This window comes from Balaenoptera physalus, assembly GCF_965194825.1.
Source record: "Balaenoptera physalus genome assembly, chromosome: 11".
NCBI lineage: Eukaryota > Metazoa > Chordata > Mammalia > Artiodactyla > Balaenopteridae > Balaenoptera > Balaenoptera physalus.
In genome coordinates, this window is record NC_138896.1 from 103109467 (window position 1) to 103122008 (window position 12542).

The following is a 12542-nucleotide window of genomic DNA, read 5'->3' on the forward strand; positions in this document are numbered from 1 at the left end:
GCTCCCTTTTGACTCGCTGAATGTATTCTTGGTACTGGAACAAAAATTCCTGCCTCATTAGGCAATGTCTGGCCAACCTCATCTTCTCGTTCCCTGTGAGACCCTTTGCCTTGGTTTATCCACCTGCAAAATGGGTGCATCACGTGGTACGTGCAGCACCCGGCAGAGGAAGGGTGCTGACCCACAGTTCCTCCGGTCAGTTCTTTCACCAACCAGCGGGGATCCTAAGCCAGGCCCACCCTGGCTGGCCTTCAGGTCCCTTGCCTGTCAGATGGGGATGACGACACCTTCCCTGACTCCCCCAGCCCCACCGGGATTCTTGGGAGGATTTAAGCAGCTAAAGGCTGGGGAGGTACTCTGCAAAGCGTAAGGTGCTGTATAATCTTGGAAGATCATTATTGTCCTCTTTGCCTAATGGAATTGAGTCAAAACTAAACCCCTGCATATCACTGCTTGTTAATTACAACAACATCTATTTTATCTTTATTACAACATCTATTTTCATTTTTAGCATAAAATTTAAATGATACGCACGTATCTATGTATATCAAGTATATCCAAATATAAATAAATCACGTCCTGGTTAATATTAATACTTTGGAAGTTGCTGATTACAGTCTCTGAGGATTCCAGGAAACTGGGTGAAGGATCTGGGGAGGCCCCAGAAGGAAAAACTGGAAGGAGGATAAGGGGCTGTAGCCATTGCAAAGACCACTCAAGGGGCTGACCCTCCTGCCTTAAAATCCCTCCCAGCAACGACAACAAAAGTGGGGGATGAAGAGGGTGGAGATGAAAGATGTTCACTTTCCAGGAGGAGCTGGCAGGGGCCCTCGGGGTATCTCATGTTGGCTTCAGGGTTTCTGCCATCCCGCACACCACCATACTTCATACCTCCCTGTTGAGTGTCTCTTTTTACTTAAATGGATTTATTTACAAAAAGGACTTTCCCTAGTCTTAGTTAAAATAAATTTTAAAAACCAGCTTTACTTGCCCTAAATAGAAGGTTACTGGAAAAAAGTAAGTTCAAAACAGTATCATTGAATCCTAGGCAGATGCTAATACCCAAGATCTGTTGTCTGTTTGTTAAAAGGAGGGTTAGAGAGGTGTTAGCAACACACTAGAACCAAACTATAACTGCAAAGACTGAAAGAGAACTGAAAAGATCAGTCGCTATTTATGGCTCATGTGCTATCGATGGTCCCTCCCTCATTCTGAGGAACACTGATCTGGTCTGACAAGGCTTCACATTACAGAAATGTGCCCCTAAAACACCCGACTGTTGTGTACATACCTCCATGGATTGGCACCCACACCTCCCAAGGCAGCCCTTTTCTTGCTGGACAGCTCTGGCTACTGGAACGTTCTCAAGGTTGAGTTAAAGTCTGCTTTTCTGAAAATGCTATCCTTGGACCTCACTTCTCTCCTTCAGCATCCCCACAAGTCTATTTCCTTCAAGTATTTGAAGAAAGTATTTAGTAGTATCCTGGTCTTTTCAGTTATTCGTTCAAAAAACTTTGATAGAGCTTCTATTGTATGTCAGAGAGAGAGAGGGACTAGAAATGGCCCCTTGTCTTCAAGCAGCTGGCAGACTGAGGTGGGAGAACCAGACATATGAACTGGATCATTCCTTGATAATCTGACCCGAGCCCCCGGAGAGCGACATACAGATCACCACGGTAGGCCAGGGGAGGAGCAATGACTGTGAACCTGGGACCTGCAGCAGGGACTTCGCAGAGGAGGTGAGCCCTGAGCTGGCCCTGGGGAGACGAGCATGAGCTGATCAGCTGGGGAAGAAGGAGCCCTCTGATGCCCACACAAGGAGGATGTGGTCTGGACTGATGGGTGACTCTCAGGAAACACGAAACCAGCCCAGAGAGGTGAGGGGACATACCGAGAGTCATGCAGCTAGAAGAAATTTTGCACTTTGGAGCCAGTTAAACCAAGATTAGAATCCTAGATTATCATCGTAAGTGAAGTAAGTCAGACAGAGTAAGACAAACATCATATGATATCACCCATACGTGGAATCTAATTTTTTAAAAAAAGATACAGAGGAACTCTTTTACAAAACAGAAGCAGACTTACAGACATCGAAAACAAACTTATGGTTACCAAAGGGGAAACGTCGGGGGGAGGGTTAAATCAGGAGCTTGGGATGAACACACACACACTACTATATATAAGACAGATAACCAACAAAGACCTACTGTATAGCACAGGGAACTCTACCCAATATTCTGTGACAACCTATATGAGAAAATAATCTAAAAAAGAATGAATATATGTATATGTATAACTGAATCACTTTGCTGTACACCTGAAGTTAACACAACATTGTAAATCAACTATACTCCAATAAAATTAAAATATTAAAAAAAAAATCCTAGTTCTGCCACTTACCTGTTCTAGCTGTGTCCCTCTGAACAAATTACTTAATTTCTCAAAGCCTCAATGTTTTCAACTAGAAAGACAGAGATAGTGCCTGCCTCAGAGGTCACAACGTTTACCATGAAGCTTAAATGAGACGACCCATGTCAAACATCTATAGGGCACCGGGCATATGGTAATATGGATGTGGGGGGAATTTGAAAGATTAAACAACCTGCACAGCACAGACACAGAGCCATCAGCAAAGAGTCGGCTGGCAACCTGTCCTAGGAGAATACCAGCTCTGGACAGCATTACTGGAAAGCCATCACTGGTGCGACGGTAGCCATAGTAACAGCAGCAGCTATGAATGGAGATGCGATTCCCACCTGGAGGACCTCCTCCGTTATCCCCACCTCGGTCTGAGCAAACCTTTTCATTCTGAATCCTTTGCACATTTTACTCACTACAAAAGTGCTTCTATCCTTAGGATTCACCTGGAAGGCTAAGTCTAAATTATAGCATCTTTTTAGGGAAATGCTACATCTGTGGAAACAAAGTCTGTGATGTTTTATCCCCCCAAAGAAGCATTTTCTTGGCAATCAACTTAGTTGCTCACTGAATCCTCCCTCTCACCTGCTCCGTGAAGCTAAGAGATGCTCCAAACCTCCTGTGCAGAGAATATTAAGCATTATTCACTGACTGGCCAAGCACCTCCCAGCTCTTTCCACACTCTGACTTTCCACAGTTTAAACATATTTGAATAGAATTCCCTGTTGCTTTTTTTTCACAGCTGTCCAAATAGCAGCAACCGACACGTAAACTTCTGGAGAGAGCATTTTTAGCAGGTATATCCCCGGAAGGTCAGGGGTATCAAAAACGGAGGGAGTCAGAAAAGAAGGGGGCTCTGTCACCTCCCACACTATTTGCATGCAGCATGAACATTCCAGAGGGGAATCCAGAGTTTGTCTCAACAGAGCTTTTTAAACTGGGTCCCAAGGAGCGCTTGTTTGGTAAAAAATTAATAAATATCCTGAGGGAGGGAGAATCCTGTGGTCAAACAGCCTTCAGAAAGAAGTCAACAGGCTTATTTACTGTAAAACCTCTCAGAGCCTTTCATGGGGAATCTCTAAGGGGAGGTACAGAGTGGCAGTCTTTCCCACCTCCACTCATTCTCGCTCTCTTTGCCTCCTCCCGCACGCCCCACCACCAGCCTCCACAGCTGGACAGCTCAAGGTGTTGGAGTTTCAGAAAACACTTCTCTGGAGGAAGAAGAAATCTTAGTTCCAGGAAACCTCTGGCTTCCTAGAACTACCCAATTTGTTTGCAGGACATCCCTCTACCCCCAGAGGCAGGTCTTAAGGTCCCTGTGTGCCGCCTTCCCCAGCACATTCCTGCTCATGTGGCCAGGTTCCCAGCCTCGAAAAGGACAAGGCCAGCGCAGGTCGGGCCCGGCTGCAAAAGGGCAGTGGATTATGGATTTTATGCTGGGGGAGAGGAGGGGTCTGGAAAGCCAGCACAGCCTGAAAGTGAATTGTAAACAATTTATCACCTAGAAAGTCATCATCCTGGGCAACTCTTCAACAGTGAATGGCCATCAGAATCCCCTGGAGGGCTTGTTAAAATACAAATTGCTGGGCCCCACCCCCAGAGTTTCTCATTCAGCGGGTCTGAGGGGAGGCCAGAGACTTTGCTCTTCTGACAAGTCCCCCCGGCATGGGGACGCTGAAGCTGCTGGTGAAGACCACACTCTAAACTAGAGCTCGACCTCTGCGGTCCCGATCCCCCAGTGAAGGACTGTCCTCTCAGCAACCCTGTGCCTGTGCCAGGCACCACAACTGGTGGTACCTTTGCCTTCACCCAAATGGCCTCCCCAAGCTCCTACTGCAGCCGCAAATGTCCCCTTCCCTGCCCCCAACCACCCCCAGCCCAGAGCCACGTTAATTACCACCTGGCCTTCATTCATTCATTCAACAAACATTCAGTGAGGACCAACCATATGCCAAACCTGGTGCCAGGTGCTAGGGACCCCAAGTCAACAGCCACCCCCTCTTCCATCTCAGAGCTGGCAGCCCAGTCGTCAAAAGAGGGACAGACAAGGAAAAAAGGTGACTACAACACAGGGTGGCAGCTTCTGCCTTAGGCCCTTCTCAAGTCCCTGCATCTCAAGTCAGAAACAGATTCTTCTCTTTTCCTCAATTCTGCCTCTGACAGATTTCCCAGCACCTGTCCACTCTCTGTCAGCTCTGCTGTCACCCAGGCCATCGTCACCCCTGCCTGGAGAGCTATACTCCCATCACCCTGCTAGTCTCCTCAGCTCCACTCTTGCCCCCTCCAATCCAGGGTGATCTTTCAAAAATGGAAATCAGATCATGCTACTCCTACTGAGGATGGCTACGGCTCTCCTCGCCACCAGTTCCAGCCCCACTGGCCTCTCTTCCCCTCACACTGTCCCCACGGCTGCTCCTTCTCATCCCTCGGGTCTCCGCTTAAATGCCACTTCCTCCAGAAGCCTTCCCTGGCTGACGCTTTAGCTCAGTGTGGAGGATTCAAGAGGGCTGCAAATCCTTTGACAGTCCTCCAGTGAGAGGAGGGCTTTATTTTCCCTCCCTTGAAGCTGAGCTAGAGCTGAGACCACTCTGATCAAGAGAATCTGGGCAGGGGCTGGAGGTGGGTCCAAGAAGACTGCGGATTTCCCCCTGCCACCTCGGTGCCCTGAGCTCCCACGACTGCAGTGAGGCCCTGGCCCCATGTGGAGAGGGAGGCAGCCCAGCTGAGCCCAGCCTTACAGCTGTCTTCACCAAAGTGCCAGGGAACGTGGGGGGAAGCTGTCTTAGACGCTCCAACCCATACCCTAGCAATCGTTCCATCCCAGCAATCATTGGATTTGTTTATTTGTTTTCTATGTTTGATTTGCATCTCTCTCCTCCACTAGGTGGTAAGTTCCACCACAGCAGGAACCAAGTCTGTCTTATTTGCCACTGTAAGCCAGGGCCAGGCACGTGGTAGGTGCTCGATAAATACCGACTGAATAAACAAATCAACAAGCGCAGAATACTGTGGGCACACACAGGAAGGCATCAGGTCAGACTCAAGGAAGCTTTGCAGAGGAAGTGACATCTAAACGCTGAGGCCTAAAGAACAAGCAGGTGGCAGGGTTCAAAGAACAGGGCCTCGGGGACTGGGTGCCTGCCCCAAGCACGCCACCTATGGACATCCCCCACGCCACGTGCTCTCGAGAGAGAGAGAGAGAGAGGAGGGACAGTGTCTCATTAACCTGTGTGTCTTCATCATGAAGCACGGTCTAAGAAAATAAGAGGTCCTCAATATACACATTTCAAATATGATGGCCCACATGGCTTTTCGGAGAGAGAAGCCTGAGCTGGAAGCCAGGAGCCCTGGGTTTTCTCACTCAACAGCTCACGATGTGTCCTTTGTAAAATCCCACTCAGCTTGCCTGGCACTCAGTTGGCTTGAGATAAAACCACTGGCTCCCTCTCTGCATCCCTGGGTTATCATCAGGATTGTAAGAGAGCAAAGACGTCACAGTGCTTTGAAAAAAGTGTTGGAATAGAAATATGTGATGGTAGAAAAGACACATGTGATGATGTTGTTCTCTGAATGTTCAACCTGCCCCAGGTAAACCGTCAGGGCCACCAGCGGAGCCTTTCTTTGAATCAGGTGCCACATGGAACTCAGTCTGGGTGAGTCTAGCCCAGACTCCTCTTGGGTACCTCCTGGGCAGCTGTAAATTTTTCAACTGCCCAGGTGGAGAGGGAGCAGCTGGAGCCGTAGAGAGACGGAGCCCATGGAGCAAAAGGAGGAGCACTGGACTTGGAGTCAAGAGATGTGAGTTCCTGTCACGGACTGAATGTTTGTGTCGCCCCAGAAGTCATATGTTGACACCCTACTCCCAATGTGATGGTGTTAGGACATGAGGCCGTTGGCAGGTAATTAGGATTAGATAAGGGCGAGAGGAAGGAAGCCCTCATGATGGGATTAGTGCCCTTGTAAGAGTCTCCAGAGCTTGCTTCCTCTCTCTGTTCCTCTCACTGTGTGAGGACACAAGGAGAATCAGGCGTCCGCAAGCCACAGGAGGGCGCTCGCCAGAACCTCACCACGCCGGCACCCTGACCTCAGGCTTCCGGCCTCCAGAAGTGTGAGAAAAACACGTGTGTTTACAAGCCACCCAGTCCATGGCACTTTGTTATAGCAGCCCAAGGGGACTACGGCAGTGCCCATCCCAGTTTTGCCACTAATTTGCTGTGAGATCTTGGGCAATTAATTCCCTCTCTGAACCAAATCTCTCAGCCACAGTGAACTTTATAGACCAAGTAAATCCCCTCCCTCCCTTTCTTCCTCCCTTCCTCCTGCTCACTCACGAAGGCCCCACCTCTGCCCCGAGGGGGCCCAGTGCAGTAGGAATAAAATGACCAGACCCACACCCTGAGAGGGTACCTGGCAGATAGGTGGACCCTCTTAATAAAGGATCTACAAGACAGCAGGACAAGGCTTCTCTGGACAGCCAGGACAGAGCACAGCACAGACCCTGTGCACTGAGCTCCAAAGAAGAGGCAGCCACAGGTCAGGCTGGTTGGCCCTGGGGTCAAAGGGCAAGTCCAGGCATCCCCTGGAGACTCCTGCTTCCAAAAGCCATCGGGGGCAATGCCAAAGCATTAGCCTCATGCAGAGGGCCTGCAGCAGCTGCACTGGCCAGGGCCACACCCTAATTAGACGTTCAGAGTGTGTCCAGCGGCCTGCTTGGCTGGACTGCCAGCTGGGGCTCCTGTTCTGTCTGGTGGCCTCGGTTAATGGAGCCATGAGGGGCTGACTGAGCTCATTACAGGCAATGCAAGGGAACAGGGGATGCCCGCCCATGCTCCCCCAGGGCCCCGCCTCCCTCCTCTCCACCATGTTCACACCGAGAACGGGAAGGGAGCTGATTTCAAACCAAGAGGAAGGAGAGGGGCAGGAGCTGAGCTCCAGCCCGATCACACAGGCTGGATGGCTCCCACGACAGCCCAGCCAGAGACGTGCGCTTCTGCAGTGTGTCTGTGGTTTTAGGGGAGTGTTCAGAGTCCATGGCTGTTCTCAGACCACACCCAGGCCCTTTCTTATCTCCGGCCAAGGAGGCAGAACGAGAGCAAAGGTTCAAATCTGCCACTTTCCAATAACTGGCCCACAGACATGTTTGTACAAGCCGCTCGGTCAGAGCTTCGCTGTCCTCGTCTCTCAGATGGGGTGGTAATACCCACCCAGCTCAAAGTAAGTACTCAGTTAATGTGCTCAATAAATCATCACTGTTGTTTTTATTATTAAAAGACAGGCAAGAAAAGGCACCAAAATGTGAGCTGAGTGGTGGGACTGCGAGTAATTTTTTTTTCTTCTACTTTTCTACCTTTTCTAAATTGTATACAATGAGTATTCTACTTTTATCATTTAAAAAAGCACACACTTTCTCCAAAAAATATATCAGAAAAATGAGATTATGTATGAAAGGGCCCAGATAGTGCCTGGGAGGAAGTTATTAATAGAAGCATCCTCCTGCAATGGAAGTTTGAATAGATGAGATTGGGTGGAAAAACATGCATGGTATTTGCAAAAGTGTAATACATTTTTGCCCTTTAATAAAGCAGTTTCTTCTCCCCAAATGTCAAGGGAAGAAGGCACAAAAGTGAGTGTTCAAATGCTGAGGCACCGATTTAGGGAGATGTTGAGGGGAGCTTAAAGGAACACCACTCCCTGGCCGGAGCAGAATGCAAAAGACAGAGAGAGCAAGGTGGACGCAACTAAACAAAGTGTGGTCTATACACACAATGGAGTATCATTCAGCCTTAAAAAGGAAGGACATTCTGACACATGTGACAACATGGGGGTACCTTGCGGACATTAGGCGAAGTGGAATAAGCCAGGCACAAAAGGACAAATACTGTATGATTCCACTAATATGAGGTCCCTAGAGCAGTCAGACTCATATAGAGATAGACAGTAGAATGGTGGGTGCCAGGGCAGGGGGAGAGGGAAATGGGGTATTATTTACAGGGTGCAGAGTTTCACACTTGTAAGATGAAGCAAGGGTTCTGGGGAAGGATGGGGGTGATGGTTGCACAACAGTGTGAATGTACTTAATGCCACACCCCTGTACATTTTAAAATATTTAAGATGGTAAACTTTATGTTATGTGTATTTTACCACAATTTAAACCTACGTAGAGAGAAAAAAAGAGATTGAACCCAGGGGAAAGAAGAACAGGGCAGGCAGGATGAAACAAGTCTCTGGTCTCCTGAGGTTGAGGGCCATTCACTGGAGACATGACCCACAGGGGAGGGGGACCTCCAGGCAGTATGGCGGAGGGGGAGACAGGTGCAGGAGGAAGCATCCCCGTGAGGTGGCGGCTCCTGCCCACACCTGGCGGCTGGCCCCACGGGTTCTGAGCTGGCGGCATTTGCAGCTGGAGGACTCAGCCAGGGACGTGCCCAAGAGGACCAAGCCTCCCTCCCTCCTCGAAATCAGAGCTTGGGGTATGAGAAATTAGGCCGTGGAGGGTGTGTGTATGTAAATAAGCAACTAAGGCAGCAACTAAGCCTGGCACCGTCCTCCAGGGGAGGAAGGAAGAGGAATGCTTTGAGCATCTGTTTCACAGGGAAGAAATTCTGAGGCCATTGTGCTGAAGGAATGCAGACATGGGCTGGCTCACCTCCAGATAAAAGAGAACTGGGTAGAGTCAGGATGTCCTGAAAGGAGGTGGGCTGTCACCTTGGCCCAAATGGAAGCCAGCGCAGAGCCTGGTGCTTGGTGGGATAATCACAACAGAACAATTTATTGAGCACTTACTCTCTGTGACAAGCACTTCTCTTGGGTCCCTTGTGTATTCCCTTCAGCATCTTTATGGGTAGCAACTATTTCTAGCTTCACTTTACGCTGAGGAAGACTGAGGCTTGGAGTTGGAAGTTACCTGCAGACCCCAGGCCCTAGAAGCACACCATTTGCCCCCAGTGAGTCCTTGCCTCCTTTCTGCTTCAGCCCCGGCCCTGCCTCCTGCCACCCCAGACCCCTGGCCCCTTCTCACTTGAACTGGTGCTCCCGGGAGCTGCGGATCTTGGAAGAGAAGCGCTCAGCCAGTTTCTCCAGGCTGCGGGAGTACTCGAGCTCGATCTCAGCTTTCCGGCGGAAAAACTCCTGGAGGTCCTGGAGCAGCTGCAGCCTCGACTCAGACTGCTGCTCCAAGCACTTGAACTGCTCCACCAGCTGCGTGCGGATCTCTGCGGGCAGAGGGAGGAGCAGGCTGTTAGGCAATGGTGGGGACAGCAGAGGGACCCACCCAGTTGACCCAATGCCAGTGGCCCAAGCACTGCAATTCCAGCTGCCCCCTCCCTACCATCTGCCACCCAGAGCCTCTCCAGGCATTGGCAGGACGATTTAGCAAATGCCAGTTTTTGCCATGGTGTAACCCAGTGTTTTCCAAAGTTGAATCATTGCACGTCACCACCACGATTTTTGCCATACCCGCATACCACCAGCATTATTATTTCTTCCATATGATCTAGTAAATTCGCTCATTTTTCTTACTGGAAAGAACTTACTTGAAACATACAGTTTTATGTCATTATGACAAGGGTAAAACTAGAACGACTTGCCATCCTGATACATAGAAAATTTATTCAACAAAAACAGAAATTTTGTAAAATTCTCTCTAAACACTACTGCTATCAAATGCCCTAAGCCTAAACTGCTCAATCTCCATCAACACGAGGAATACGGGAGCGTGAGAGGAGTTAAAGACAGACTTTCTCCAGGTATAGTCAGGACTGAGCGAGGGCTGAGCGTTTCAGGGTTGTTCACTCTTAGGTTTCAGGGTCATTTAAGGCCATGTCTGTGTTCTACTCTGAATCACCTTGAGTTCCATGCATCAACATCTCAGGTACCACCAGAGAATGTAGCCCAGACTTCAGGAAATCCTGACAGAGCAAACCAGGTCTGTGCAACCAGGGCAAAAGTTCATAAGCAGGGGCTAGAGAGAAAAATCACAGCCAGATCCCAGTGGTTTTGCCACTGCTGCCATCTCCATGCATTAACCCCTTCCCTGCCATGCCACGAGCTGCTCAAGAGATCAGTCTCCCCACACTATGCTCACACCAGCTCCCTGCTCAAAACTGCCCAAGGCCCCCTCTCTGGCTGAGTATTAAGTCCAACTCCTTAGCATGGAATTCAAGGCCACCCATCACCTGGCCCTAAACGTCACTTCTCTGGATTTACCACCAATGGGCTCTCCAAGTAATCCAAACCAGTCCCGGAGGTGTCCAATTCCTCCTGCAGAAATGGGCCTCCTGTCTGAAAAGGTGGCCAGCACCATCTTAGCATCCTTTGGAGAAATGGTCTTCAAAGGGGGTAGCCCTACTCTGGGGCACTCGAAGCCTTCCCAAGGGGTGCGCAGGCAGGAAGTGTTACAAAGGAATCGGTTTGCGATCCTGTTTCCATTCCCACTCTTGCCTCCTCTGCCTGAGAATGCGCCTCAGCATCTCTCCTTTCCCACCTCACTCTTCACAACCGTCGTCTCTCTTTGCAGAAGAAAGACCAACTTCTCCCTCGTCCAGAATCTGGCTATGGTGCAGTGCCCCAAAGTGTCAAGACAGACTTTGAGGACGATTTAGAATGTTGGTGCTAGCAAATCTTCTTTAACTTAATTCATAAACCCTTGCTCCTCAAAGTGTGGTCCATGGACTAGCAGCACTGGCATCACCCAGAGACTTATTAGAAACACAGAACCTCAGGTCCCAACCCAGACCTTCTGAATCACAATCTGCATTTCAACACGATCCCTGGATGGTCCTTATGCCATCAACCTTAAAGCCATCAACCTGCCATCCATATCATTATGAGAAGTATTTCCCATACTATCTTACTTTTTATTTTTAGTAATTATTTATCAAATTATAAAACATTGATATTATTTTGATGAACTGTATGATAAATCAATCTGAAATAAAGATACTTAGGGTTTTATGGTCAAAGGAAATTTTTTTAAAGGTCCATTTCAACTTACATACATATTTTGGGTAAAAAGAATAGAGTAATCAATAAAAAAGTTCAGGGACTTCCCTGGTGGTCCAGTGGCAAAGAATCTGCCTTACAATGCAGGGGACGCAGGTTCGATCCCTGGTCAGGGAACTAAGATCCCACATGTCGTGGGGCAACTAAGCCCGTGTGCCACAACTACTGAGCTCGCGTGCCTCAAAGAGAGATCCCACGTGCCGCAACTAAGACCTGACACAGACAAAAAATAAATAAAATAAATAAATAATAAGTAAAAAAATAAAAAAGTTCAAGCATAAAAATATATTACAATAAAATTCTGTGAAGGAAGTAGAAGGAAATTATGAGTTCAAGAAGGTAAAGACAGGAACAATGTAAATGTAAAATTTCTACCTTGTATACGTAATTTTTGATGAGTGGTGGTGGATACCAATGTATTGTGGTATTTATCTTACCACCTGGTAATTCCACTCATGGATCATACCCCAAAGAAATCAGTGTTTATGTCTACAAAAAAATACGGAAAAATACTCATAGAAGATTTATAGCTAAATATTAGAAACAACCCTAAATGTCCATTAAGAGTACATAAGATTTTTTTTCAATAGGGCAATTTATTTCAAAATGCTTGTCACTCTTAAAATAGTCAAGTGAATTTATGCAAAGAGAAGGTAAGATTTTTTAACTGTGAGATATTCATTCAATGGAATACCATACGATAAAGAAAAAATGAACTACTGCTTGCTACCTGCTTAAATCTCCTTATGTTGATGGAAAGAAGGAAGAAAACATGAGCTCATGCAAAAATAGTTTATGGTGATAGAGGTCAGAGAAATGATCACCTTTGGGGGGTACTGACTGAGAGGGGATACGAGGGTGCATTCTGGAATGCTGGAGATAGACAGTTACACCTTGATCTGGGTGGTAGGCACACTGGTAAAAATGAACTGAGCTGCACACTTAAGATCTGGGCATTCTACTGTTCGTAAGTGATACTTCAATAAAAAGGCAAACTAAAAATTGCTGTTATTTAGTTTCCATTTGATACATTTAAGAGAGTAGGGTAATTTTGCTCTAGGAGGTCAATATTTACAACATGGCAGAAATGATATCCTTTGTAACTATTTAAACTTCTAATGAAA

General features: G+C 47.8%; 1 protein-coding gene across 6 annotated transcripts in view; it reads right to left on the reverse strand.

Annotated features, from left to right (window-relative positions):
• The window catches only part of SRGAP3 (SLIT-ROBO Rho GTPase activating protein 3), a 277808-nt gene that overhangs the window by 130463 nt on the left and 134803 nt on the right, over positions 1 to 12542 (reverse strand). For all 6 annotated transcript variants that reach the window (XR_014251404.1, XM_082415583.1, XM_082415582.1 and 3 more), the window contains exon 2: positions 9437 to 9629. Coding sequence is in view for 5 of the 6 variants with exons in the window: in XM_082415583.1 (XP_082271709.1) it covers positions 9437 to 9629 (193 nt within the window). In the remaining variant the exon portion in view is untranslated. The remainder of the gene's footprint in view (positions 1 to 9436; positions 9630 to 12542) is intronic.